The following is a 25335-nucleotide window of genomic DNA, read 5'->3' as shown; positions in this document are numbered from 1 at the left end:
CTCTTTACTGCAAGTGCCATAGTATCTTTTTGAGAGATTTTTAGAGTGCAGGAGCATTTGTACTTTATCATACTTCTGCTTTTTGAGCACTTTATAGCTAAATGGTATCTATAAGCGCATAGAAATAACTTTTTTATCTCTTCATTTGCCATTATTCCGTTGCTTTTCAGTTTCAGATATGTGGATTTAATTCACAAAGTAAATGATATAGGCAGAGCAACTTAGTTTTCTTCTAGATCTGAATTTTGCCAGCATGCTTGTGTGTGTGTATATGTATGTATACATGTTTAACACACACACGTGCGCGCACACACACACACGGATATGTATTGACTTTCTTCTGACTTCCTCACTCTCGTAAGATTGACATTGATTGAACAAATGGGAGGTTTCCCGCAGTGAAACATTCCTAGAGTAGAGTTATTTTACTGGAATCAAACCTTTCTGTCAGAGTCTGTCTTTGTTGCATCATACCCTTGTTCTGATTCCTGTGTTGCATGCAATTTCGTCTCCTGTACCCTATTTCAAGTTTTCTCTTTCATAGTGAGTAACGCTCGGAAGCTTACTGTCAGATTTTTTTCAGAAGTAAGAACAAGTCTGTGTGCATAAGTATTATCCAGTGTTTTCACTTGTTCTTTTCTTATAGAAGGTTGCACAAGCAAATACAGGACTTGCACAATGGCAGTACATAAGATCTCTCCCTTATTTAGTCTTTCTGTCTTACACAGACCCAAATTAAAACTACTTGATTATAACATTGAAGTTTGTAATTGCTTAATTTAGAGCTTTCTCTGACTATTGTGCAATATTATTTAATTACATTAAACACTCTAAGAATATGCTAGCTATTAACTTATGCAACTGGAATAAGCAAGTAAATGTGTGTGTGAATAAGTGAAATACTTAATAACAATCTGGGACAAACTTTCTCTAATTACAAGTTTGCTTCAAAATGCTCTGAGTAAAATAATCTTCCACTAGTAAGTAACTAACAAATAATAAATTAAGAAACATGTAATTTATCATTGATTTTTTTAATATAAAGTGTATTATCCATTATAGCTGTAGTAAATATAATGTCTACATGTGTTTAGAAAATGAAGTCTATAGCCGGGCTTTTGTGTCAGTTTGCTGCATGGGGAGATGATGCTATGTACTTTGATTGCTCTAAGCTGATATTTCCATACTAAATAGAAATAACACATGAAGATTTGAGGATGAAAACTGCTCTAAAATGTTTTGCTTTTTTAAATTTAACATGAGGAAACAAAACATGAGGAATCAAATGCATATTGTTTTGCAGCTCTCAGAAACAGAGTTTAGCGCTAACCAGCGATATAAGTGTTCTTGAAATGTCTCGAAAAGAACTTGAAAATGAGATGGGATCTTTGAGAGAAAAACATCAGCGGGATGCAGCTAGTCTAAAAAGCCAACTCAGTGAAGCTGAAAATCAAGCAAAGGATGTTCAGAAAGAGGTAACACTTATCTCAATTTTGAGGGGAATACTCAGCGACTCTGACTTTTAAGCTATTTACATTGAAATAAAAGAAGAAAATACAAAGTCTTTAAAACTTTTTGATACTTTGATTGCAAGTAATTTTGTTAGCTAATAATGTATAAATTCAGTGGTTAAATCTAAAAGGGAAGACTTCAAATAAAATGAGTTCTCTGTTTTTGGAAACTTTCTGAAGTTTCTTTTCCTGCACTACCTCAGCGCATTTACTTTTAATCTATTCAGACAACTTAAACCTCATTCAGACAGCATGGAAACCACAGTCTTCCTTGTTAGGGTGGTATAGATTCTCATTAACCATTATGAATCAAAATTAATTCTTTTCAGTCAGTATGGTCTTCCTCATTAGTTTTAAACTATCGTTTTTGACAACGGAACGCATGTCCTTTGCAAAGGTGAGTCTCCTTTCGTTGCACAGGGTCGCTAGGCTTCTGAAGATGGTTAGCAAATACATAAGGAAAAGGCAGCATTTCGAGCATATGCTTCATCTGCCTAGCCTCTAAAGATCGTGTGTGGAAGAAGGTTATAGTCTCCAACAGTTACTTGCTTTCGTTCATGAGCATTTTTAGTGAGGTTTTGCCCAGTCACTGCTACTACTTCCTGTCTTTTGCAGTCCTTTTCCTTGCTTTGTCATAAATTCATCCCTGTCACATTCTTTACCATTTTCATAATTTGAAAAACCCGATCTTGTTAATGTATGTATATATCTGTAAAGATGCCTACTCTTAAGTTTGCGGTAAGTGCCAGTACTGAAGGTTATTAGTTCTGTCTTTACTAATGCCTGTCATGAGGGCTACTGAAGAACTGTGGTCTATGGGGGGGTGGGGAGGGGAATTGAATGCAAATATCCTGAATAAGGAGAAGCTGTCCGTAATGCAGAAATGTGAGACCCAGTGAGCCAGGTGTTGTTTGTGCTTGACCCATGCTAGGATGACAGCATAACAATAACAACAATAAGACATAGTATTTTTGTGTCTGTCTTACTCTTATCTGTTTGGATTTCCTTTGTAGGAAGAGGGTTTAATTTACTTCATACAGTGTTAGCTTTTTGGCACCTATTTGGTTGCTGTAGGTATTTAGGCTACAGCCTGGGTGTAAGACCGCTATCTAAATATAAAAGGCACCTTGTTTCCCTGCATCTTGTCTTGTCTTTACAGTTCTTTCCACGGTTCTTTCCTGTTTAAGAACGAGGAATAGTTTGGTGTGTGAGAGATCAGTTCAGGCTTTGCATTTATTTTGTATTCCCTTACTTCTGGAAATCGTTTCTGGAGTTGATTAGCCATGTGTGTTCTGAGGTTAGCATAGAAGATGTCTTAATTGTGGACTGTTTGGATTAGCAACTTAATGCACTATTGTCCATCCTTATTATTGATAGATGTCATGTTCACTCTCGGAAAGACCCCTCTGTGCAACTGAGTACGAGAAAGCTTTCTGGAAAACTGCATAGTACCCTATGCAGTGACTTTTTTTTTTCAAGGCATATATAAATGACAATCTGCTAAAAATGTTATTTATTTTTAGAATGTCCCAGGCAAAAAGAAACATAAGCTTGCAATTTAATGATTTGCAGGCTTTGAATATATTACAAAAAAGGTCCTATTGAATCAAAATTTGTATAGGAAATATGCAAAAGAAATCTCTCAAAGTATTATAAAAAGTGGGTCTGTTTAACAGCAGAAATATTTGTGAGCTCGTTCTGAACCATTGTCCTTGCATGTTCTTAGTGGCATACTGTGATGGCCAGTGCTGCATGCGTCTGAAGTGGAAGAGTTCTGAAGCTGTGGCCATACAAAATGTTTGAAACCTGATGTAAAAACTGTTATCGTTAATCCTTGTTTGTAGATTAAATTTGTCTGTAGAATTCTGTTTACTTGTGAATTTTTGTTGATTATGGTGACCTCTAATCTTTCTGAAGCGTAATGTAACGTTTTAATGTTAGTTGCTTCCTGCCAGTCAAAAAATAGACTGTATTTCCCCTCCAGTGATAGGGAAAATCATTCAGTCTCAAAAATGAAATTTATTGTAGTTCTTTGTATCATGCTAGATATAAAAGTTTTCTTCGTCCTTCTTATCCAAAAAAGCATACAATTAATCCTAGCCCTTCAAAGGCAGAGGACAAAATCTTTGTTTCCTTTTAAAGAAAATCTAAACTGTTCAAGAGCAGACCATTTCTTCTGCTGTTTTCTTTTTTCTTTTTCCTTTTTCTGGAGATAAGATGGTCTTAGCTGCGCTCCAAAAGACTTTTCTTCCCTGCTTTATTTATATAGAGAAAGTATACGTATCCAAGTTGAGTTACTTTAAGCATATGACAGGAAAGGAAGAGGTATGCTAAGCAAGCATAAGCATTCCCTGGGTGTCCCAGGGGTCTGCAGACTGTTTTCTCTTTGCCTTTAGTATGAAAGGACACAGACTGTGCTCTCAGAGCTGAAGGCGAAGTTTGAGATGGCTGAACAAGAAAAGCAGTCAATCACAGATGAGCTCAAACAGTGTAAAGAAAACCTGAAGCTGCTACAAGAAAAGGAAAACAACGTAAGTCTGCACAAAGTATGTGGGGAAGTCTGGTTATGACACTGGCAATTCTCCTGCTGATTGGGAGGCCGTTTGAGTGTTGTATAGTAAAGGACGGACTTTCAAAAGGGCTATGTACCATATTATATGCAAAATTGCGTTCTGGTACTACAAGTGCAAATTTGCAGGTCGTTACACTGTTATAATTGTACATGCAAGTTAGATTTACAGCTACATAACAATTTTAAATGTGGCCATAGATATCTGCTCTCTTCAAAAAAATCTGGCTTAATTACTACTGGACCAGACCTAGGCAAAACATTTTAATTTGAGTGATATGTAGGTAAAAGCTGAGACCTGCATCCAAATGAATTAAGCAACCTTCTTCAAGATGCTTTTCTTTTATTAGTGACTGTCACAACATATATTACTTCCTGACTCTTGCTTCTGGCTCTTAATGGTGGTCATCCCTTAGGGGCTTATAATTTACACAGTGCAATTGAACTGTCTTTACTACTCACTAACAAAAGTGTTTTTCTGTTGCAATTAGTTTGAGAGATTGTATTATTAGAATTGAGGTTACAGCTAGGGACGACTTTTGCATACTGAGACTTCTGAAATCCTCCAAATGTTAACAGATTGTGGCAGACGCTTTGTAAGATAATCATAGCCTTTTTGGACACCTTACTTCCTAGAATGGCTGATTTGACAGTCATCCTGTACTGCTCTCGTGGTCAGTGGAGAGAGAACAGCTCCCGTAGTGGACAGTGCAAAATAGGAGGACAACAGATGCTCAGGAGTAGTCTTCTAGAGAAGTGTGTGTGTCTGTCTCTGGCTATAGATGGAGCTTACAGGTACCCCTCCCTAAACTTAGCTGCCTGCTAAATGCCTGAAGTGAGTATGAGTATTCTTGCTGTAGCCCAGTTAATGAATGTAAGCCTCTAATGTAGTAGAGCTAAGAAGAGTGTAAAGAATTCAAAGCCATTCCTACTTTTTACAGCCATTATATTCAGGAATTTGAGGATAATGCTCTCTTGGAACCTGCTTCCTGCTTAGGATTCTTCTCCATTAATAATAGCCCAGATAATATTGACTTGCTAAAGTAGGAAGAAGCTTAAAAACAAACAAACACAACTCCAAACTCTACAATAGAAGAGATCACACTGAAAAAATGATTGTGAATAGGATGGATGATCAGTGATAGGGGATTAGGATGATCAGTGAAAAGAGGGGATAGTAGCAGGAAGAAATGCTATGATGGAGTTGGAGCACCTGATGAAAGTGAAACTTGCAGGGATATAAGGGAATTCTTAGCAAGAATTTGAATATTCAAACAAAATAAGAAACCACAGCAATTGCCAGAATGAGCTCTCCGAGAAAGGAGCTAGCTGCAACAGTTGAGAAGCCTGGTGATCAGGGTATGATGAAGAGCATCCAACCATATAAAGAATTGTAGGACAAGCTTGGTATTAAAGCAAGCATTAGTTTCAATCAGTAACATAAAATATATTTATCTTGTGGACTATTTTAAAAATCATAGATGCTGGGCTGAATTCCTAGGTCAAATTTTTCAAGTACCCTTGTCCCCCTATGCTGATACCATTATCTGTTACTTCATTTCTGAGGACAGTGTCCCCCTAGCAAGTCAGATCGCGCTGTGGGATTTGTTTCTTTTTGGGGCCCACCCAAGTTTGCATGTCTTTATTATCCTTACATAGGACACAAGTTTTTGAAGAACTTCATTAACTGCTTCTCAACAGTGAGATTTGTTATACACTGATAAATTCATGAGGGAGGAATTTTAATTGTTTGGAGGCAATTTCATTTAATGCAGTGGATATTTATAATTTGTTTCATTTGCCAAGATGCCACAGACATGAATGTGTGTAATTAAAAAGTCTGTACGATTGTCCTGTGAATTAATAAGTATTAGAAAAGAGAGGGCTTCTTTGCTCCATTTGGAATATCATTTTAAATATTCATAAGCTTTTATACTTTTCCTTTTGGAAGGATAAAGTTTTACTTTCAAAAAAGCAGTGTTGTGTCCTAAAACTCTTTAGCAGTATGGTGTACTACTTGTGCTTGCATGTTTGTAGTCGATGATTATTTCCTGACACTGTATATGATGGATTTGTTTGTGAATGGTTTGAGAACGTTAGCTGCTCTGATTGACTTGAACTTTGGCACTTTTTTGAACACCGCTGTGATTATTTCTACCAACATGCTTTCTGTAGGGAGATGGCACTCTTAATTTGTAGCACCAATGACAAAAAATACTGCATGAAAATGACTTGCACATGATTTGTCTATTAAATATATATGCCTTGATTAAAATAAATTTAAATTATTATCAAGTCAAGAATTGAATGGCAGAGATTAGAATATTTTTAAGCTTTCTATATTTTGAACCATACTGGAGGTTCTATGGTTAAATGACTTCTACAAATTCATAACAGAATGAGATTTGATTTATAAACCACAAAATAATGCTTAAGGAAGTCTTCAACCATAAACTCAGTATTTGTTTAGTTGACTGAACAAAATCAAGGTGGCTTCAGCACAAAAAAAAGTTCTTTAAAAAAAAAAAAAAAAAGCTAGCATGGTTTGAACTTAACCTCTGTGTGTCTGTGTGTGTGCACAAATATATTAGCTAAGAGAAAGCAGATGTTTTCCAAGGACAGTTTAGAAAGAAATTGGGTCCCTTTTGGCTTTTAATTTATTGTGTTACGGATGGAGGTTATCCATCCAGAAGTGAAGTAGTTTACAGTCAATTCAAAGTAACTGAGAAAACGTGTAATGGCTCTCACGAAGCCATAAGCTAAATGAACCCTGCAGTCTTACTAGCTGGTAGTTTGGCCCACCTACAGCATTTAATGGACTTCCAGAATTGCACTTTGTCACAAGGCTCACCTGCTGGAGATGCTGATTTTTGTGGTATCTCTAATACAAATATACTTCTCTGCTTTACAGTAATTTAGTGTTGATTGTACAGTCATGTTATAATCTCACAGAAATGTCTGAGCTCCTGGATTTGCCTGCTACCATAGTTGTTAATTGATTCATTAATTGAGGAAAAAGATTGGATTTTTTTTGGTGACTGATGATGGAAAACAGGAAAAGGCTAAATTGCATGGAATGAAGAAAAATTCAGTTAGCTGGTATGAATTTTACTGCCTTGAGAGAAATCCAGATGGGATTTCTTGTCACTTGCATAGAAAATTAAAAGCAAAATATAAGTAAAATACAGGCAAATCAATTTAAGCCTCATATTGCTCTTAAGTGCTAACTTGCAAGTTGTGACAAGAGGTTTCTTTGAGTATTTTCTGCTTGCTTCCCTTTATTTTTAGACATCCCTGTTCACTTGATTAGAATGGTGTACTAACTTTGTATACCAGATTAGATCATGCTGTATTGTGTTAGATGTCTTTAATACATTTCAATTTAAAAAAAAAAAACTCACTCTGACTTATTTTCCCCTCACTAAATCATCTTTACGTGATTGATTTATAGCACAAAGTGATTTTTAATATCCCTTCCCTTCTTTAGCCTTCCATATTACAACCCGTCCCAGCCGTATTCATCGGCCTAATCCTGGCTTTCCTGTATTGGTGTTACGGCCCATTGTGGTAGCGAAAGGTACAAGCACTACTGTTCAGTCAATGTATGTTTGTCCCTCTCACCTGTTTGTGCCATTTCTGTATAAAATAGTGCATGGTGAAATGCTCACAGGTATTTATTTACCTGAAGCAAACCCTTCATTTAATATGCCATTCTGTTGATACTGACGGGCTGCACAATCAACTAATCATTTAACATCTCTGTGATTTCTTTAACTCTAACAATGAATTAATTGCATTCTAACTGGTTCTGAATGTGCCTCTTCTAACTTGGTCTCAGTTTGTCTTTAGCAAATGGGTTAAATTTTGCACAACGCTGCAATGCTAGGGCCTGAATGGAAATTTAATTGCTTAATTAACTATGAAAAATGAAGAGTTTGCCTCTAAATAGTAGTAATAAAAACCGAACAGCTTTGGTTCTTAATTGTGGACTAAGAATTTCCTCTCTGGCTTTAAACGCTTTTTCATTTTTCTCACTATTGCTATGAAGAAGATGGAAAAAAAGACAAGATGAGAAATAGGTGGTTGGTTTGTATTCTCAACTCTCAGCTTGCATTTTCTCTAACGTCTCCTGGTGTGTCCTTCTCTTAAAATGCTATTGTTGTCATAAAATGTCGTGACAATGCATTCAAGGCTATTTTATTACGCTCTGCTAAGAACTAACTTCACAGATCTGGATTTAAACATTCAAAAGATAAGATGTTAAGGATGACATTACTGCATAAACCTGTGTCTAGCAATTACTTGGCACAAGCAATGTTTTAAACATCTTAAGCCCTCACGTTTTTAATAGTAGAAGTCTCTGAGGTGTGTACGGTAACGATACTGGAAATACAGGACTACTAAAGATTCTCCTGACGATCTTCGATCGTGAAGAGTTATCTATTGGAATTCCTTCCGCTAGAGAAATACGATTTAACTCTGTGATGCTATAAGTCAGGATTAGCCTGCAGTAGGGCTCACGGGTAATGTTTTAGTGATGCCTATCAACAGGTACTCAGGACTTTCAGGAACCAAGGGGTAAACTGATCGGTGTGAATTAGAACAAATATGATATTGATTTCTTTTTTCTCTCCACACAGAGACAATGGCCTTGGATGCCTGTGATGGCAGCTTTGGTTGCTGTAACAGCCGTGGTGCTGTACCCAGGCCTAACCAGAGCTTCTCCATGAGAACTGTTGTTGAATCCATACACCGTCCTCCCTTTAGAAGCTGGCATCATTCATATACTGAGGGAAAACAGATTAATTCTCTTCCTTTTTACCTCTTAATACAGCACAGCTCCGCGTGAGAACAGCAGTAGGGTCATTTGCTTTAAACTGTATAAAATGTATCTGTCTATAAAGAGGGAATAAAATTGTGATTCATCATACTGTGAGCAATATTTTTGCTTACAATTTCATGTAAGTTTTAAATTAGTATGTTGGGATTCTAAATACTACAATGGTGGCCTAAAGTAGGCTTTTTGGTACCAATCTATTTATAATGGCTAGGTTTGTGGACTTTTACTTTAGAATCCGATTGCCAGATTTAAAAGGAAAAACGCGTTTTTGCTGATTGGGACACCCAAGTCAAATAACCTTGCAGATGCTTTGAAAAGAGATGCAGTGTGCTCAGTGCCTTTCAGTATGGTGGGTTTTTTCTTTTTTTTTTCTTTTTTAACTCGTGTACCATTTTACTTGCTGTTAGTCACTGAGCTATTGGGAACAAGACTTAAGGTAACTTCTCTTAGCAGGCCTTTTGAAGGAAGCGTATTTTTATTTGATAAGGATTGTTTTATTAATGATTTCTGGAAATAAACACAATTCATGTCCAGCCTTAAAGAGAGAGAGACACTGATGGTGAAGACCAGCCTAGAATATTTAGTGTGCGCGTGTGCGAGTGTAAGCATGTGTGTGTTCCTGAGTGGACTAAGGTATTTCTGGGAGCAAATACGTGGTCATTTGATGGACATAGTGCAGTGATTCAGCTTGCGTTAACTTTAGTTTGAATGTAATTTATTAAATTTCACATATTTAAAGAGATGCGTTCTTTAAAAGTATGAATAGTTTCTCACATATCACATTGTATCAATTTATTTTTTCAGTCATTTGATACTTTCTGACTTGAGCTGGAGAGGCTCTTTAGATAAGCTTTTATTGATGTAATTTCATTTTTAAAAAACTGCTACAGTGCATCTATGATTAGCCGAAAAAATTCAAAGATACTTAAACTGCTACAAAATTGGAATCGTATACTTAGTCATGTATGTGTCAGGTGTACAATGTCTTAATTTGGTAGTTCAGTTTTTTGCATCAGAATTACGTGGCTGTAAGTACAATGCAGTGGTCCCCGTTATAAAGTTTATTTTCCTTATCTAAGTACTGTAACTATTGCTACTTGCTGACTTTTGGTGGGAATCACTGTAGTTAATGCTGAATTAAGCGTAGACAGTAGTTATCTTGTTCAACTCAACAGTTCTGTCAAAAAAGTTTATTGAAGACTTAAATAATGTGCTAAAGAATGGTAAAGTAAACAGGCTCTACTAAAGGAAACCTCAAAATAGGGAGATAATCTCAAAGATTCAATTGGCTTCAAACGATCTTATGGCAATCGACAGATAGTTTAAACATTTAAATAGAAATTGAACATAAAAAAATTTACCTTGAGGTTCTGAAGATCATTGTCTGTCCTTTAAAGGTTCTACCTTAAGCTATGTGGGATTTGCTAATGGGAGGATTTTAAGTTATGGAAAAATTAGTCTACAAGTGACTTGTAGAAAGTAAATATTGTCATTTAGTTCATTCATTTCATCATTTTCAGTTGCAGGAAGCCACCCAACCACAGAACACTCGTATGCCAGTGGTACCCAGTACCTCTTGTACATAGGTTATTGCAAATATTGTTCTGAAATGCTTAACTTCAGAATTACATTTTTTAAAGTAAATAATTGTTTTAAATCTATTTTGTAAAGATATAAAAATACAATAGAATTTCTGGAGTACAGATTAAACTATTTGCACTAACACACGTGATGTGCATGATTTAATAAAATAACTTTACTCTCCCTATGCATGTTTGAGTTGAATCTCATTTGAAAGCAATAGATCCATACTAAGTTTCTTTTGTGCTAGATATTGCCACAATTACTAGACACAATGTCTGCAGCATGTTCAGTAATATCAAAAGATGTTTTTACCTTGTATTTCACATTTGCACTGGTTTTAAGTTTTTGTCTAGATTATCTCTCTCCTGTCTGGTTTTCAGGAAGAAATGGGGGAAGAGGGCTGTGAAGGACTTGGGAGGATTATTACTTTGGGAAAAATTAGTGTTTTACAGGTGCAGGTTGGATTGTGCCTGTGGCAGGGCTGGCAAGATTGGAGGAGCAGTGACTGTGCGTAGCTGGGCAGCAGTGGGAAGGGAGCCCTATGCTGCCTCCTCTGTTCTTTAGTTTCTTGGATCCTCAATTTGTCCCTATTTCAGCTACTATTTCTTTCCTAACTGATGCCCTTCACACCCCTCTGCCAGACCAGTAGCACGTAGAGGTGGTGCGTGGAGGTGGAGCAGAGGCCGGGGAGGAACCGGGTTCCCTGGATCCCGGTGGGGCAGTGGTCCCCCGTGGCTGGCGGCGGGGGTGGCGCTGAGGTCCCTTGGGCCTGCTGGGGACCCACCTGGGGTGGGTCTAGACTGAGCGGTGCTGCCTGAGACATAGATTAATTTTTGTATTAAAGACAAATGTTACTGTGTTTCCAGAGGTCTTTAGAGTATCAAAGAGCTGAAATTTACAGCATGACTGTATTAAAGGAGAAAGATTTCTAAATTTTGTGCATGTGTGCGTATTTGTATTGTATACACAGACATATAGTACACATTGCATGGGTGTTTGTGCTTACAAATATACCTGTGTTTCCCTAATACAGTGCCTTTTGCAGGAGTTCATGACATTTGCATGTTCAAAATAATCAGGAATGAGCTAAAATGCACAGTTCACTTTCATTGTGAGGATCTGTGGAAGGAGGACTGGGTAACTGCGAAGTTACTGTTCCTCAGTGCTTTGACACTAAAGCAGCTAGTGGATTTATTTTGGCAGCCCTATCTATGCATAAACCTTTCTTTTCAGCTGCTTTTCATTGCATATGCTTATGGGAAATATCTACGGCCTTTTACATTCATACTTAGGTTCTTTCTTTTTACTTGTGAGGCTTAATGATTGACTAACTCAGCCTTGGAGTTACTGCAACAAGACAGTTTTTCCCACAAATATTTAAGGTGCTGAAAGGCTATTGTAAAATAAGCACTCTGAGCTTCCACTGAAGTGTGAGTTTAAAAAGACTCCTCATACTAGGAGAATTAATCTGAGAACTGTTTTATCAGTTACTAGTTCAATTTTGAAGAATTAATAACCTATCTGAATGCTTGTTCAGTTTTGTCCTAGAGTCCTGACTGTGAGGCACTGTGAGTCCCCACAGGGACTACTAGAACAGCAGGCCTTTTATTTATAACATAAGAAAATGTACTCTTATTGTTCCAATTAAGGATGCTCTTCCAGAGTCTTAGCCTAATCCTTCTTGCAGACTTTGTATATTTTGGTGCTAAATGGAGAATTATGAGCCTGCAGAATATATTGCAAAGTTTTTTCATAAAACAATTTCAGTGAGACTTAGTGCCATGTGAGTGATGGCTAAAGCAAAGGTAATTATCTATGTATATATTTTGGGCACATTCTAAGTTATTTTTCTGAATTTTTTTGATCAAGTTTTCTAAAATATGTTACGTTAAAATTTTCAGTGCGTTTCACATAACGTTTTGAATGTCTCCTGCCTTAATCTGTGGGGTTCTATCGCTTGCAAGTCACCTCTTCAGCTTGAATCTTCTCCATGATAAATCTGCTGCAGAGATTCATCCCACCAGCAGCATCTGAGTGCTTTAAAACACCAGGCCACCAGAATGCCTTCTAGGAAACCACTGTGGTTTGCACTGGTTCTGCAACTGGGCTTGGCCTGTTGCCACCAAGGTCATTTCTTTCCACTGGCTTTTTATCCACTGCTAGTGTTTCATTAGCAACTGTTCCAAGATTGAGTCTTCATCAGAATAGCAGTAGGTAATTTGAAAGAACTAGAGGCCCTTATCTTCTCTCTTCTCTGTCTCTCTTTCTCAAGCATGTACCTCTGGATCTATTTGAAGGGCTGCTTGTTTCCAGCAAACTGCACTGAATTCCTGAGATCCAGCTAATTTACTCAGCCCAGTTCCTTTGTGTGTGTGCTTCTGGACACGGAGTTTATTTCTCTCCTGTGTGGTGGGGAAGCAGGCTGCAGCGGGTGTCTCTCAGTTTTCTTGTTTCCTGGGATTTTATTTTGTGCTTCTGGTACTACCAGAAGTTACCTAAAGGCTGAGAGATGTAGAAGACACAGAAGGCATGTTAGCAACTGAAACAAAAGCTTCAGTAATAAGGGCCATCAGAGGCTTGAATTTTCATTCATTTGTAAAGGTGGAGGGAACACGGATGTGAAAGGTGTTCTGCACATCACAGGTCCTAAAACTTCAGTGACTAATTTCAACTTCAAAAGCGTAATGTCAAGTAAAGCTACAACATATATTTTAGAAGGAGATAAAATGTTGATTTAAGAACTTCAAATAATGGAGTATTACTCACCTCCCTAGGTAAGTTACTTGAGCAGTTGCTGCCCTGCCCAAAAAGGGGAGGGGGAGGCAGGGGGGAATAGAAGCTGTATTTGAATTCTGCTAGTTTGAGCTCCCAGCTATTGGATTGCAGTACATCTCTCTCTCCCTCTCTCTCTCTCTCTCTCTCTCTCTCCCCCCCTCTCTTCCCCTCTCCCCCTCTCTCCCTCTCTCTCTTTTTTCTTCTTCTAGAGAAGGCTCTACTACTCCAAATGTTGTCCTGACACAAGTATTTGCCAGACTATGATCAAATGACTTTCTAATCTTATTTTATGAGTGGACTGAGTTTCTTAATTTTTTCTTTATCCCTCTAGTTGCTGTTGTCAGCTTTTAAAACTTTCTAATTTTTTTAAATGCTCTTTTGAAAAATAGATGCCAGAACTGAACATGCCCTTTCAGTAATGACCTCACTAACATCATATAAACAGATAACAGTTCTGTATCCCACTCTGATATTCCTGTTCATTTGGCTCTCTACCAAAACCCTATGGCTTTTTTGAGGTTCACTGACTTTTATCATTTAGATTTTAGTCTTTTGAATCAAGTCTGTGTGTTCTGCCCAGCACCTCAGCCCCTTGGCATCTGACTTTGTGTTCTTGTTCGGTAATCCCACTACAGACAAGCAGTCCAGGACAGCAACCTGTTCCCATTACTGTTTTCTGCTTCGTTAGTGTGTGTTTGTTTCTTTTTTACAGGAATAACTACTTCGGTTTTTGTAAATCATTGATTTAAAAAATATTAATTGGGAGTAGGCTAAAAACAGTTCCCTCGGGATGATGACAAAACTAAGAAAGCTGACAGACTGCAAAAAATAAGTAATCATTCTACGAATGTTTTTTAATCTGGATCATTAGTAAGAGTGGTGGTTGGGGTAGTGGTCACTTTTATTGAGATGACAAATAACTTACAAAAGGCTTGGTATAAAAACAGATACCGAAAAATTAGTCATTTTTTAAAAGTTATAAAAATGGGACTTAAAATTTAATGCATGAATTATGCTACCACTCCTGAATTCTATATTGTTTGCATCCCTCCTGACCTGATTGATACCTACTGTGATTTGTCTAGAGTTTGAGGTGAAGCAAAAAGGTCTCTTTCCCAAGATCATACACTCTGCTCTCTTCTTCCACCCCAGGGTAGTTTTGCCTGTTGCTGCCTCTTGTCACTGTAAGGCATTCCTGATTCTAAACTATTCATGTTACTATGCTTAGGTGTTTTTCAGTCTACTTGATTTGGCTCAGCATTACATCCAATACCGGCAATCTTAACACCTTTAAAGCGGCAAGGGTGTGTGTGCCTGTGTATACATTGCTGTTGGAGACTGTGCCTGCGTGCAGTAAAACAGATTATGATTACTTGCATTTAGCAGCTGTGAGAAAAGAAAGGTTAGTATGGAGATACCATTCTTTTGTGAGGTCATGTGACAGACTGGAAAATGCAGATGTGCTTCCAAGCATGTAATCTCGTCATCGTATCTGATGAAAATGAACAAACCCAAAGCTAAATACAGGTTAAACTAAAAATGTTTTCTAGCCTGATCAGACTGATCAGTGACAGGAGAGAGAATGGCTCAGTGATTAAATCATTCTGTTCTAGTGCAATAAAATTTACCTAGGCTGTATTTGTTTCAGTATCTTCTGTTAGAAATTTGAATTTTGGAAATACTACACACACAGTATGAATGGTAAAGGCCTCCGGCATGGAATAGAGTTATTTTAATCTTTTCATGCTAGACCATTTATGAAGTTTATATTTTATATATTTTATCTTGCTCGGAGTTTTTGCTCTGGAAAATACTTTTATTTGATACATTCATCAGTTTCAATGTGACAAAAATACTTGTCTTGAATATAATGGCTCTTACTTAAAAATGTTTTAAATATGCAATATGTCTTTTGGGGTGACTAAATGGTAAAAATTACAAGAATAAATTTACAACACGCAACAGAAAGCTGTTGATTTGTATTGTACATAGTCTTTCATTCAGCCTAATCCCATATTTCAGCACTTCAGTTTCTCAATAACTTGTGGCGCTCTGCTTTATTAACTTGCAGTAGAAAAGAAGATACTAAATATTAAAATCAATTGAAACCTACTTTTAAATCAGTTTATTTACCTGCTTATTGTGTACTAATAAGGTCCATGGACCTCTGACCTTTCCTTCTCCATTTAATGTGGTAAAACAGTGCTGGGAGAGGTTGGCATGCCAACCCAGGTATTAGTGCACGAGGTATTGCCACGAGGTATTAGTGCAGCCTCCGTTTGTGCAGGTGTTGCGTATTGTTCAGTGACCAGATATCCTCAGGATGTCATTCACACGTCATCCTTTAAGAAATCCAGAACAGCCTACAGTCTTTAACCTGTGCTGTAAATCAAATGTGCTTCTGGAGCTCTGCTTCAGTGCCAATTTAGGAGGAGGAGGAGGAAGTCACTGATTCACGTATGTAGTTTTTGGCAAGTTTCAGCAGAGTTTGAGGGAGGGAAGTCTCTCTCCTTTTGCTCTGCTTTTGTGATCTAAGCCAGGGTGTAGTTTAAGATACCGTGGTTCCAGGCCAGGCTGTGATACGACCTTATGTAAGATCACAGATAACTTGTCTCTCTTCTATTTCACTATTTAACAAGTTAAAAATCACAGTTAATGTTAAAGCATTCTAGTAGTTGTATTAGGTTTTTTTTTTTTTTTAAACATATAGTGTGAAAAACATCAGTCTGGCTGCTCTTCCTGGGATGTTATTGGTGGCAGGGATCATGCCTAACATCCATCACTAACTTTGTCTTGAATTTCTATCTCCTAGGTAGCAGTGCAGAACACTTTTCCTTAGACCAAGGAGACAAGCATTGAATTAGTTCTGTAGCTATTTCTCTGCAGTGATGTTGTGGGTTAAAAGCAGTGATAAGCTTTGGTCATTCTTAATGTTCAGTATCAAGATTAAAGCTACTAAGCATAATATTAACACACTTTTTCCTTGTTATTGTATATGTAGCAATCAGGGTTGATTGGCAGCATTTCTGTTGCAGAACTTGACTGTACTCTAACTGTCACTCGGCATTGTAATGGACATTCATTGCTCATTTTTTTTTCACTTCATAATTATTATAATGGCATGTAAGTGAAGACATAGCCCACAGCAACTTCATGGTGATTTGCATTGCACTTGCAGATTTGTTTTGGCCAGGTGTTGATGTCTTTGCTGCTTTTTGCACTGCATGGTGCAATAATAGTATGTCCTTTCTCTGTGGACTTCTCAGAATAATAGTGCTTCTCTAGTTTCCAAAACTTTCAAATTTGTGATTCTCATCAGTCTGCTAAAACAGTAAATTTAAAGTTGCTGCCATGGTGCACCTGCAGGATAGTATGTTGATACATTCCTTAATTAGTCCCAGCCAATAACGAATTATTAATCTCTTATGCGCACTACACTTTCTGCCAAAGACTGCATGTACAGTGAACAAAGATGTTCCTAAGCACATCCTTACCCCTGTTCAGGAGAAGATTTAGTAGATAAATAACAAGATCCTCTGGTGAAGTATATGGTGTTTCTCACTTCAGATAGGGAAAGAGCGGTAAAAATGGTTTGCCCCAAACTGATGCTCTCCCCAGTAATTAAGAAACAGACATGGGAATAATTTCAGCAGAAAGAGTACTTCTGGGATATTTTTTGGCGAGAACTGAATTACTTTTCAGATGTGTAGGATCTTCCATTTACTTGTAATGTGGGTTTTCTGGGAATCTCTGCTACTGACTGCCATTAGATGGGCGATGAAATTCATCGACGAAGTTTGTTTTGTGTAATGTGTATCAAAATGGAAGATGAGACTACTGTACTGGCAGAGATCTTTCTCAAAGGGATCTCAGTTCTGCTCAAATATATACAGACTCATGTAACAGTGATGTTTATTTGGTTGATTTAATATGCATATTTTCCATTTCACATGAAATACATTTCACTGGAGAACATTAAAACATGGTAAGTTTGCCTTTGTTCTGAAATGTAGAATAATAGTTGGGTATTTAGTTATATCCTGCCATGTGTGGGTAATTTTTTCTTAATTTCTTGTAGTGTAAGTAGAACTCAGCTTTAACTAGGTCCTGCTGAGTCAGATATTTCATCAGAAAGCTGCTATATTATTCTTTAGTTTTTCAGCATATATGGAAAGTCTGTCTTTAATCCTTTTGATTGTGAAGATACCTCAAAAACATGAAGTTGAAACTCTTTAGTGTAAAGATCACTACTAGCAGCCTCTGAAGAGCAAGCTGGGAAAGCCATTTGTCTTGCTGAGTATTAGCTTAAGTATTAGCTCAGGTGTCTAGTGATGCAAGTGCAAACAGCCATGAAAGCCAATTAAGGAGAAAGGATTGTATGATGACTCACAGTAGAGTCATATCCTGTTAATGCTGGTTAGGGATACCAGTGTTTCACCCTTCCTCGTCCTAACTAATGAAGCTGAAAAGAGAGGTGAGAAGAGGACCCTTTTGGGATGTGAACAAGGGAAAGTCAGTCCTTCAAAGATCTGTGGACATCCAAATCTTGTATCAAGTAGGCCACCTGTTCAAAAGCAGTTCAAGTAAAGCGGTGGGTTTATGGAGATCTTACAGTCAAGTTGACCACTTTTTCCTTGCTTCTTGCTGTTGCTACCCTTCTTTGAGTGGCAGCTATCTACAGGCTTGGACAGACATCATGTCCTTCACTGCATCTAGTTCATGCTTCTGTAATTTCCTTGGCAGTCACGCATGCTAAGATGATTTGCTGTGAAAATGTGGGACCTGGTGCGTTGGGTTTGGAGAAGCCGGATGTAGGGTTGATTCATTAAACATGATTATGCCTGCTTGAGCCTGTGCAGCTGTCCAGCATAGGAGAATTGAATCTCAGTAGGTCAGCCGGGCCCACGTGATCACACTGAACTTTTTGCACATCAGCGAGAAGTACTGTCTTTGGGCATCTCAGAGTGCCACAGTCTGGCTTGAGGGGTTGGCTTTCAGCTGGAGCCAAGCTTTGTGTTAAGCGTATGTAAGCAATTTGTAAGTGTATGCTTTTATAAGTATATGTTTGAACAGCCATCAAAGTTGTGTGTAGACAGTTTCTTAGATCAGGTGAATACTATAGCAGAAACAACTTGGTGTAGCAGGGCATAACATAACTTATCTATGCAGTCTGTGTTAGCAGATTGAAGCTTTGTGCTTCTCAATACAGTTTTAATGGTATAGGCTCAGTTAAAACTAAAAATATTTCAAACTCTTAAATTTCAATATGTTGAAATGGGGAAGTCGGAGCTGAGATACTTGACATTTGTTGTGTGCAGACCTCTGCTGAGGCATCAAGCTATATCTGTGATAAGACTTGGACAAGTGCTCATCCTGCACTGCTCTAGTTAGGACAGTTAGATGTCCTCCAAGTAAACACCGACCTCTTCATTTACAGGGGGAGTTAAAAGAAAAAAAAAAAAAATCTACATAAATTGGCTGCCTCCGGATAACTATTAAACTGACATTGAAGCTGGAAAGGATTTTTTTTCTTCAGTTTCTGTGCTGCACTGCTTATTGCACGTAAAACACTCTCCTTAGCCAGGAGGGTCCACTAACAACTTGAGATGTCAAAACACAAATACACAAATTTCAAAAATGAATTCATCACATGTTTCATGATGAAAAATACTTCCCCTTCAGCTTTCTGAAGAGAGTCCTAGCCCATAGTGGTTTCTTCTGTTTTTTTCCTCAAATAAGTGAGGGTATTATTTTGAAACAAGTTATCCATCACCTTTGATATGTAAAAGGCCCCATACCCATAGTACTGTGGTCTCTGAATTTATTGTCCCCACCACCCCTATAGTGTAGATATGTAATTATCTTGGTTTCATAGACAGTAAACTGAGGCCCTGAGAAGTATGGCTTACCCAGTGTCAACTTTGAGGGCTGGTGGGGTTTTCTGAAGGAAGAAGTTCTAAATGTCTTGCCAGGAGGGAAACGAGGAGGGACAGTGTGTTTTGGAGAGAGTTCCCACACTACGCAGAGGGGAGGGGAGTGTGAGAGGGGGGTGTCAGGAAGGGAAGGGTGAATTGAGGGGATCTGGGGAGAAAAGGCTAGTTGCTGGTTTTAACTCCAGAGGAGAAGAGTGTTCTTAAGGCCTCCAAAGAGCATCCGCATCTCAATTCTTGCCTGTTGTCCTGCCACCTCCTGTCTTCAGCCGATGGCTTGTGCTCTTGCCACCAGCTGATTCTATGGAGGTTGAAATCGTCCTGCTCAGGAAGGAGACGTGACCTGGCTGGATGCAGTGATGTAGAAGATGCTGCTTAATGCACTATAAGAGAGATGGGCCTTGGCAACGGACCCTGTCTTCATGCTGTATTCCCGAACCTCATAGGAAGCCCGCTCCATTTTTTTCCCCTTCCTGACGTTGACCTGTCTGGTATGACCCAGAGTTTCCTATCTCCTTTGCAAGGTCACCATCTCTTACTGCTGTGTGCGTGGCCAAAGCTGGGCCTGAGGACAGTCCTCTCCCTGAGTGCGGAAGACTTTCCTGCCTTGTGCAACAACATCAAGAGGACGTGGAGCTTTGTTGGCAGCTTTAAGCGGGTGAACAGCGAAGAAATTAATTGCCAGTTATGCAAAGCATATTTTAATTAGACAGCCTTCTAGTTAGTGAGGTCAGCAGGGAGCAAAAGGAGCCTTTTGTCATAGTAATCACTCATAAAGGTAACTTTGTAAGGTGCAATTTAGTGGAGACCTGCTTATAAGTACAAATGCATATGCTTCCATGATGGCACAGTGCCATGACAGGTATAACTGTAGCCATAAGTAAAAAGAGGTGAAAGTACTGGATTTTATTGTAGGGCACAATGAAATGTGGATCTGTGCATGACTACTTCAAGAGAAGGTAAGCTGCGCGGACCTTTCCTGTTGTAGGAAAAAATGATGTTGGTGTCAGCACGTCCTCTGCGTAGTCTTAGTTGAGAATTGTGTTGCGTTGGCTAAATCATGTATTATGAGTGAGATGCTTTTGATGCGTCTATCATCTCATTCATTGCCTCATCCATAGAGCTGTGCTTAAACCATCCCTATGGTTAAGACAGACAAAGATTCTTTTGAGACTTCAGAAAAATCTTTGTTCCCCGTTATGTTTTGTCTCCTCCTCTCTCATATATTATAATGTACATAATACACATGTAAAAATTATCTACACTTCAATGTTTTACGCTCTATACACGTGCAAGTGGAAAATGCTTTATAGAACGCCTTCTACAGTCCTGCAGATTTGGAAAGTGCAATTTACAGTGCAGTTTTAATCTATGTTTAATGTTAAAAGTGAAGAAAATTGCAGTTTTAGTTTTTACAAGAAGCAGATGTTGAATATAGCAGATTTGAACCAAAAAAAACCCCAAACACCCCCCAAAAAGTTTAGGCAGTCCTCAGTTTGTGGCCTAAATACAGCAGTCACTTCAAGTAGGCAGCCGCCAACTGCAGTGCGAGTTGGGCACTACTTTTCACATCATGAGCCTTTAGGATTGCATACACTGTCCGAAAGGCCGTCCCTGTTGTATGTCCCTGCTATGAGGCACCATAATACTGACGTAGTTGTTATGACAATGTTTCGCTGTGGGGGAAAAAAAAAAAATCAGTTCACACCCTCCAGGTCCAAACTACAGGGTAAAAATAATCCCTCTCTATTCTCTCCTAAACAGAACTGCTCCTGGAAAGCAGAAACAAACACTAGTAATTGCTCTATGTCCCGGGAGTCCTTAACAGAGCATCTGCAAACATGACAGGAACGAGGTCTGCTACTGGATCACCACAGTTTTCAGCAATGGCAGAGATCAGTTCATGCATTACTGTTTAAGTGCTGTGTGTATGCTCAGTGCTGTGCGTTACAAAGAAGATGACATTATTTTCCTGCTGCAAGGAGGTTGAAATCTTAACATCCTGAACATATGGAAGGAGAGTTTTTTTCTGACTGTCCAAAAATCCTTGTAAAATGTAAGCTGGGGGGAGAGGGGAGGCCGTGTGCATGCTTGGTGTTAAAGAAAAAAAATATTTGTGCTTAGTATAACGGCAATATTTTTCAGTTGCAGCTCTCCTATGTGGAAATTTAATCTCCCTGATAATGGACAGGGCGAGAGCAATGAAAGCTCCATCGCTTGTAACTTAGCCAGTTTTCTAAGAACAAAAAAGTGTGTCAAGTATGTGTTCTGGGTCACCTTTGCACTGTTTTCATCTTTCTATGTTTCTATTTATATCTGGCCAGTTCTTACACTCTCCTACCCGGTAAGAAGGTTAACATGGTTACTAAACTTTAACAGAGAAGAGACCAGTTTCCCGGATTTGATCTAAGCACCGCTACCTTTTATTAATATAAATAATTACATCATCTTTTATTGCAGAAGGGGAACCTTAAATGGTTCTGGGAGAGAAAATTTTAGGAACAGTGTCGTTATGACACGCATATGTGATTCATTCTCAAGTGTGCAGGATTAAGAAACACTGTCTGCATCAAATTAGCTTTCTGAATCTGAATTTAACTACTCCATTTCAAACTGTAATTAGCAAAAACTTTTTTTTTTTTTTTTTTAAAAACTGTGGGAAAATTCATCCTTGCAGCCTGCTGGAGAGTGCTAGGGTACCCACATCCCAAACACAAGCATGGATCTTTTGTCCTTTCCAAGTTCCCTCTAGAAATCTGTTTTTGCACTCCTCTAAAAGCCTTTTGTAAATGGTGCCTGAACCATAAAGTCACAGCAACCACTGTCTCATTTCTGTGATTCAGTGCGTTAGTCATTCAGAGCTGGTGTTCAGGGGACTGATGAACTGTCAGTGAAGCGCTTGGTTTCCTCCTGGAGAAGAGTTTGTTAGAGAATATCGCCACATTCAGATTCAGTCTTTTCTACATAATGGAGCATGTAAGATATGTGCATCCTGTTCTGCCAGAGCTGAAAAAGCAAAATGATGCACCACGGCATGGCTGTGGTTGTTGCCAAGGGTGAACATCTGCTCTACAGCTTGTCATTCAGCTTTCAAAGACATCCTGCAAGCAGCCAGCAACTCTGGCCAGGCTGGGCTGATGCTTCTCCTTCGTACCCCGGTGGGAGATAACTTGCTCCAAAGGGGAAAGGAGCAATCAGACTGGGAGTCTCCTTCCCTGAGTAAGTTGTACTGTGGCAGCAATGCAGTGATCCTTCTACTACTTGCTGGAGAGGGAAAAACCCTGCGTTCTCCTTACCTGGATTTTCTATGCTCCGTTTACCTAAGGGAACGTTACCGAAGGGAATGGTTTGTCTTCTAGTGAATCACCATAAGAGATGTAGGCACCCGCTCCCTTTCCTACTGCCTGCCTTCGTGTGCTAGGCAGGCTCGAGGAGACGGTTGCAGCACGCCTCCCTCCTAGTGAACAGTAAGCAACTGCATGTGCACCATTTCAGTCAAGGACAGAAGACTGTATAAAGTGTATTTATATATATATATATTTATATACAAAAGTATAAAAGGTTTTTAGCAAGTATTTGTGAGTGGTTTTTAGTGAGTATTTCCATACCGAACTGGCATGCGAACAGCTAGTGTTACAGCACTGCTGGGGACAGCAGAATGAGGAAAGCCTGCAGAGAGGCTGGACTCATCCTAAAGGCCCAGCCCTTACCTGTCTCTGTTCCTGAAGTTTAGGAGAAAGTTCTTCTACCACTTTGGTGTGCCCCCCAGCCTGGGGGGCCTTTCCTCCCTCAACACATGACTTTGCTTGTTGTTAACGAACAGGACGTCGAGGAAGCTTTAGGGCTTCCTGGAGCCCTCTCAGCTAGATAAGCTATCCCGTTTAACTGTGCCGCTACATAAATGCGGGGATGCCATGGTCCTAATATCCTGCAGCTGCTACCTAAGCCTGTGTTGCCTGCTACCTTCTCTGAGTTATTTCTTTAGTAAATGAAGATGAACATGTTATTATTCCAGGGCTGGACCAGTGTTTTCCTAGCCCTTCTTGAGTAACGGCTGTTGCTGCTTCTCCCTGGCTTAACACAGGGCTGGCTAATGAACTTTTGGGTCAGATTCCTGATTTCTCTCATCTGGTTTGTTGACTTTTCCTGTTGCTACCTCCAGTACCGCTCAGCGGCTGACTGGAGCGGGGAAGCTGCCGTAAGCTGGTGGAGCACTTATGAACTGGCCCGTCAACCTGGCACCTGGCCCTTTTAAGGGCTCTGGTGCTGCAGAGAGGATTTGGAGGAGGCCCTTCACTTGGTTTTATGGTTCCTAAGACGTTTCACTTTCTCTAATGCCAAAGTCTCAGACTAAAATATGAGGCAAACCACATTTGAAGATGTCCTGTCTGTTCAGCTCCCTGTGGAAGAGGTAACTTTCTCATAGGACTTCAAGCTTTATTTAGAGTTTATCAACTGTTTATCTCACAGCCGTGCTCCAAATGGAGTGGGCCTGGTCCTCCTGCGCGTTGTTCTACTCTGGGCTATGGAGGCAGGGGGAGAAGCAGCTTTCATTTCTCCTGCTACCAGGAAGGCAAGGAGATTTTGACTTGTTCTGGAGATCCTTCCCTCTTTCAGAGAATGTTTTGAGTCCCATCTTCATGTGGCGATCCTCAAGAATATCCTTGAGATACCATTTACCTGGAAAATTTGCTGTGCTCAGTAACTTTAGGGACCCATGTTTCTTCCCTGGTCTTGCGAAGATCCTGGTTAGCCATCTGGAAATCTCATCCTGCGATTATTCCAGAATCTGGAAGACCTTCTGTAACTACTAATCCCAGAAACAGATTTTTCCCTTTGTCCTGTCTGTCAACACAGCCTTTAATTTATTTTATGGACTTCAGCACGTGTTTGAAGCATCACTCACTACCTTATGGGTACGACCTATGTTCTCTGAACTCCTTCAGTGGTCCTTATCTCTACATATAACACACTTCCGAATGCTACTTTCTGAAGAAAGACTAATTTAGTGGGTATTTAGTAGGATCTTCTGTGTCCTTCAAAACTCAGGAAGATTTTCATTTACACATCTAGAACAGCAATCACTATGACTCCAGGGTACCATGAGTGTGAAATTCTAGGAAATTATACTTTTTGATGCAGCCTATTGCACTTCAGCAGAATTGGCTAAGAATATTCTGAACAAACTAGTGCCATACTAGAGACTCTTAATTTATTGCTTTTTTGATGTTGTCCATTGGTTCTTGTTTATACACCAAAATAACTTCAGCAAAGCTTGCTATATGCATCTTACTGCTTTACGGAGGCAGCAGGATATGGTAGATAAAAAGATTTGGTCCTGTATGAAACAAAAGCCATCCGATAGAGAGCCCCATCCTCACTCACTCGAGTGCGTTAGTGAGGTCTGTGTTGCAAACTTGCCTTGAATTTTGGCCCTGTATTTCTACAAGTATGTAAGGCCTCAGACAGGATCAGGCAAACTTACTGGACAAGGTCTGCAGAGCATCTTCGCCATGGCTGGAGCGTGCCTACAGGGTGAAGGAGGCTGGTAAGATGACTTTGCTTGTATGCAAACTACAGTGGTGGGTTTGTTTATAGGCAGTACTCCTGCTTGGTTTGCACGTACCTCGTTGTAGGACTGGACCCATGGACTACAAGCTGCTTGAGCCCATCCTTGTGTGCTTCCAGAGCAACCCTCCAGAAGCCAGGAGTGAAATAGGGAGAGTTGCCTCCTTTTTCTCTTAAGGAAGAGTTCACTTGGAGAAACACTTGAAAGCAACAGAAAGCCTTGACCTAATTGCTGTTCTAAATATACGCTTATGGCCCCTGAAAGGCCCGGCAGGATGTAAAGCCACCAGTTCCAGGCTGCTTGATTTTGCCAGAACTTCAGAGAGTTTCCTTTTATGCAGTAAGCGTAAAACTAGTCCAAGAAAATGCTCACGCGATTACTTAGATATTCCAGTTATGCCACCAATAAGGAAACTTAAGTGATGATATTTTCCACAGGCAAGCTTCCCTCATTAGCTGAACGCAATGGTCTTCTGCTTGCTTGTAGGGCAGAAGCAACCTCCTTTCCGTTATCTGAGAAATGGCTGCTGCTTTGAGATCGCTGAGCTAAGAACGATG

General features: G+C 39.3%; 1 protein-coding gene across 35 annotated transcripts in view; it reads left to right on the top strand.

Annotated features, from left to right (window-relative positions):
* Positions 1-21178, top strand: part of SLMAP (sarcolemma associated protein) — a 99420-nt gene extending 78242 nt beyond the window's left edge. For 20 of the 35 annotated variants that reach the window (XM_068907327.1, XM_068907315.1, XM_068907319.1 and 17 more), the window contains 3 exons: positions 1304-1475; positions 3908-4042; positions 8721-9010. In XM_068907327.1, the coding sequence (XP_068763428.1) occupies positions 1304-1475; positions 3908-4042; positions 8721-8810 (397 nt within the window). In that variant the 3' untranslated portion in view covers positions 8811-9010. Of the gene's footprint in view, positions 1-1303; positions 1476-3907; positions 4043-7567; positions 7658-8720; positions 9011-20973 lie in introns of those variants that run through there. The other 15 variants (XM_009688232.2, XM_068907328.1, XM_068907337.1 and 12 more) reach the window with 4 other exon arrangements.
* Positions 21179-25335: the final 4157 nt, after the last annotated feature.

Source organism: Struthio camelus, chromosome 14, assembly GCF_040807025.1.
Source record: "Struthio camelus isolate bStrCam1 chromosome 14, bStrCam1.hap1, whole genome shotgun sequence".
Lineage (NCBI taxonomy): Eukaryota > Metazoa > Chordata > Aves > Struthioniformes > Struthionidae > Struthio > Struthio camelus.
This window is presented reverse-complemented; position numbering and strand designations above follow the sequence as displayed.